This window comes from Cottoperca gobio, chromosome 19 (genome assembly GCF_900634415.1).
Source record: "Cottoperca gobio chromosome 19, fCotGob3.1, whole genome shotgun sequence".
In the NCBI taxonomy this organism is placed as follows: domain Eukaryota; kingdom Metazoa; phylum Chordata; class Actinopteri; order Perciformes; family Bovichtidae; genus Cottoperca; species Cottoperca gobio.
Window position 1 is genome coordinate 9,613,817 of NC_041373.1, and position 5,000 is coordinate 9,618,816.

At 39.9% G+C, this 5,000-nt stretch overlaps 1 protein-coding gene across 3 annotated transcripts in view; it reads left to right on the plus strand.

Annotated features, from left to right (window-relative positions):
* The window catches only part of usp54b (ubiquitin specific peptidase 54b), a 55,813-nt gene that overhangs the window by 16,339 nt on the left and 34,474 nt on the right, over positions 1 to 5,000 (plus strand). For all 3 annotated transcript variants that reach the window (XR_003834154.1, XM_029456587.1, XM_029456588.1), the window contains one exon: positions 3,380 to 3,472. Coding sequence is in view for 2 of the 3 variants with exons in the window: in XM_029456587.1 (XP_029312447.1) it covers positions 3,380 to 3,472 (93 nt within the window). In the remaining variant the exon portion in view is untranslated. The remainder of the gene's footprint in view (positions 1 to 3,379; positions 3,473 to 5,000) is intronic.

Below are 5,000 nucleotides of genomic sequence, written 5' to 3' on the forward strand. Positions count from 1 at the left end.
TCAGACCATTACAAAAACAAACACAAGCTCTAAACCCTTAAAGGTTTATAATGAATTAGGGAACTAAAACATATGAATATTTACAGATTGAAACAAAACTGAATCTGCATGTTAGTTCAACTTTACTTTACAAGTCCTGAGAACAACATACTGTATTTACAACACACACAAACACGACAATTCAGTCATCACACACACATACATGATGATTAAACCAATAATAAATACAGTGTGTTATTACTGCGAAATAAGTTGAATTCATCTTCTTTCAATACTCTGAGGCTGGTCTGGTATGACCAGTAACATCAGATAGATATAGCTGCGTAACTTTATGACTCTTCTCTATTTGTGCTACACTACAGTTGACCACTATTTAATTGTTGTCACTTGTCGCCGCAGTAAAAGTAATTGTTTTGATAGTTTTGCGTTAATGTCCCTCAGGGGAACGAGTGTCTCTAACTTCAGTTTGCTTTGCGGTTCATTCCAATTGTAATGTGCATTGTACCACAAATCTGAATTTGATCTGCTGTCGTGGATATCCACCCTACAAAGGATGTTAAAGTTGGCTTTGTTGATTTGGTGACACCATTGGTTACTGTGACAACATCAATAAACGTGCAGTAATACAGCAAACACTTGTTGAGCAGCTACTTTACAGATTAGCGCTTACTGGGGTGACAGAAACGTTGCATTTCCTGTGGCTGCTTCACAATAAGAGCCACCCCGTGTTTCGCCAGTTGAACTCTTTTAATGTATATTTGTGTTTGCATTAGCAGTAACTTAACACAGCTCTGATTTCATGCGTGCATTGTTTTCCTTTGAATCTCCCGTGTGTAGGTAGGAAATCTGAAGTTAGCGCGGGAATGTCAGACTCCGCTACTAGCAATCAAAAGTACTCGACAGAGATAATTACTTAATGTACTTTTTAAAAGCATTACATTCGGTGTTGTATTTCATTACAATTCTTAAGGATTATTTGGCAGCTTTGACAGCACGGCCTTATAATGGAAAACACAGATATGGGCTCAAACTTCTCATATTTTATCTCACACTCACACTTTTTGAATTCACAAAGGAGACACGACCTCCTATTCCAAGACCAACCACAGCCTATCAAATACCGGCATTTCTGCATCAGCAGTATCATTGGTTAGATTTGTCTTTAACTCACATTACAATGACAACGAGCAGATAGAAGATGACGTCTCTTTTAAAAACATGAGCTGATGAGGTCAATTTCTATTCCGAGTATGTTTCCATCACTTTGTCATATATGGTGTTTCCATTTCAATTATATAACAGCGTTTCTTTCTGTGGTAAAATATGCAATCAAACTCCAACCTTAACTGTAAAATCAGCAGTATCCTTTTACCGTAACAGTATAATAAGTTCTACCATCTTTATTATGGGGAAACACTTCCTGTAAAACAACTTTGTTTTTACAGCGTAGTTCCCTTTCTCTGAGAAAAGGAGAAAAGTTAAAAAGGGAGGGACGGAAAAACAAGCGATACAAATGGAAGGAGAGCACAGAAAGAGATAGCGGGATGTGTTTTAGAGGAGCAGAGAAAGAGATGGATCCTGATGAAGAGAGATGGGCATGGAGAGAGTGTGCCCTCCTTGTGGCTGCTGCAGTGCTGTGCAGGGAGCCGATTCATCACGACCAAATAAACTACAGAGAGAGGAGGGGAAACAGAGAAGGGGAGAAAGGTAGAACGCATACACTAGCGTCAGCATGCAGTCTGTCATCCTCCGCCCCCTTCTTTCCTCCACCTATCACTCTCTCCTTAACACACACACACACACACACACACACACACACACACACACACACACACACACACACACACACAGTGCAGCCTTATATTGCTATGGTTGCCATACATATTAGTTTTGTGTGTGTGTGAGCGTGCATGTAGACCTGTGTGCATACTGTATGTGTGCGTGCTGCAGAGCTCAGTCGAAGCCTCAGGGACAGTGTTGTGTCAATATTATCTTTCAGCATGCTGAATGAATGTACTAAGAGCTCTTTCCTCTAATTATGCACTAGCGAGAGAGAAGAGGAGGCCGGCCTCATGCAGACCGTTTCTCTATAGCTTCCATGTGTTCTTACTTGTCGCTTTTCACTTTGCGCTCGTCGTTTTCTGTCCGTCTGTCCCACTGAAGCTCTCCCTCTTAAAAATATACAAAGTGGGAAAAACAATTAGCTGAAAATGGCTGAAAGCCACACAGAGCTGTGGGCCGGGGTGTTGATTCTCTGCAACCGTCTCACATTACAGGAAGTCATTTCATTGAGTGTGAGTTAAAAAAACAATTACTTTTAGAATTTTTGAAAGCTACAGGGAAGTTTTTTCCACTATATCTACACCTGTGCGTTACTGTCCAACGCATCCAAAGTTAGACAACATGTCAAATAAAGTCATGAATAAAAAACTAAATGATAGTTTACTATAGTAACAACATAATTTCTCTTATATGCAAATTAAATCAAAGAAGGCTTTACACAATAAATTAACGTGGCCCCCTGAGCAGCTCGACTATTTTTATCATGTGACTAAATGGAAAGCAGGCTTTTTTATTTTGACATCTGATATACATAAAGATAATGTATCTAGATCAGAGGATCAAAAAACCTTTTTAAACCACGGCAAAAATAACTTTTTAAAGTCTTTCCATCACTCACTCTGTCAGCCGCTGTGCAGCCAGAAAGCATGTTGTGTTACTATGGCAACTGGCAACCATGTGCTGTCATGTCCTCAATCTTAGCGACGGCATAACTGCATATTTAACAAGTTTTATAAAACACTGATTTCTTATTTCTGTTTCAAAACATGATAGAGAATTTTAATAACGTAAGTAAGCCTCGTTTTTTTTTTAATGTTGTGAGACATTATTACAACGTTATGATAAAAAGTTAGGAATGAGCAAATATTGTGGCCCACTTGGTCTGTCCTTAAGGCGCCCCACAGTGCCATGGTACTCATTTTGGAAGCCACTGATCTAGATACACATTGCTTTTTTTAATATGTAAATGACACTTCTGGGCTAAAACAACACATGCATTCCTTTCAATAATTCAAGTTCAAGCAAGAAGTTAAAAAGCAGCATAATGTGAAACACACAAGTTGCAAACTATGAAAAATCCATTTCAAATATTTTTAAGGAGAAGCTGGACTGTCCTTCTCCTCCGTCAAACACCACAGCTCAGAGCAAGAACAAGAGAGAGCAAAATGATAGAGGATGAATAACACGTGAAAAGCATACAGAGAAAAAGGCCTAATTTCCAGAGGGATATAATAATCCAGTAATATAGACAATATCTCCATTTGATAAAGAAGTTGGTCCTTTTTCTCCGTGTGTAAATGTGTGTTTTGTCTCTCAGGTTCTGTGGCATCTCGACATCTTCCGCAGAAGCTTTCGACAGCTGACCACACATAAGTGCATGGAGGACTCGTGTATCTTCTGCGCTTTAAAGGTAAAATCTCTCACGTTGTTCTCTTCCACTGTAAACCTTCAGCGGCGGCCATTACTCTGCTGTGTTGGCGATGCCATGGGGGTTATTGCAGTTCTTTTCCTGTTCATACCTTCTGCTCCAAATATATTGTCAGAAATGTAAATCAGAGATTGGGACTGAAGTACATTTACTGAAGTGGTGTACTTGTATGCGGTACAAGTACTTTGCTTGATTGTTTCCCTTTCGGGAGACTTTGTACATTTCCTCCACCACATTTCAGAGGGAGACACAGTGCTGCATTTATCCGACAGCTAGACTGCAGCTTTTGTCGTTTCTCTTCTTTTCTTCCATCTTTTTGTGAGGATATACCCGGCGGTACTGTAGGAGAGACCTATCTCCTAACAAACACAGCAGGGGAGATTCTTGCAGGGGGTTATGTAACCACTGAAAACAATACTTTTGATTACTTGTTTAAAAGAAAAAGGAGAAACAAAAGAGCATCGCGCACAAAATGAAGACAAGTACCTGCTTCATTTCTACACCTCCAACAGTGAATATAGAACAGATTTTTTTTACCCTTTTCCCTCCTTTGTAGGATGACCAGATGAGAATGTGTGAAATTGGGGAGAGGGGAGTCGGGGGTGGGCGTGTTTTCCAGTACATTACAGTCAGTGTCAACGAACAGTAGTGATAATAATAGTAGTATTCTTTACCGCAGACGTTGCAAATGCTTTGTTTGGATCTTGTAAGGCAGCAATGATCCACGGGTATTTCCCTCCCCACTCCTCCCGGTACCTGCAGTAACCTTTTTGCTTTTTGGCTGAATGCTCACCATGTCCCGACACTCCGGGCTCTATGTCAGCGATGGATGCTTTAATTTGCATTCCTGTCAAGATGGTCACCCTCGTTTTTCCGATACTTTGCAAAAACTTTGCGAAAACTTGCGTGAGACTCACTGCCTGATGACCTATCATCACGACAGTTTCTCAAATCGAGGGTTATCCTCTAGACACCACCCTAATTTTACCTTACTGTATTTGTCGCTGCTACGTGTAGTCGTCTATCAGCACACGGCTAAAAAAAACAGCGTTAATTCAGGCTATGGACATAACTGTGACATCAAAATAATGTTTCACAACCATCAGTGGTTAATGTTTTATAGGATATAACTAATCAAAACTGGGGTTTGGTCTAATCTTCGGGACAAACATGACAGGATTTGGAACAACTGCTCGTAATTGGGGACCTTTCACCGCACTGCTTTGTTTCCTTTCTTTGGTTTGTTATCTTGTTATCTCCCTTCTTCTTCTTCTTCTTCTTCCCTTTTGTTTTTCCTTCCTCTTGTCCTTGTTTCTCATCAATCTGTCTTTTCCTTTGTCAAATGATTACTTCTTCACAACTAGTACTTGTATTCTAAATACTTGATATTCTACCTTTTAATCACTTGAATGCAGGACCTAAAGTAGTTTTTCTTTGTCGTGTTGCTTCTTCTTCGTCCTTCGATGTGTAAAACAAATCACGCACTATGCACCAGACACTTTTTCCCAGT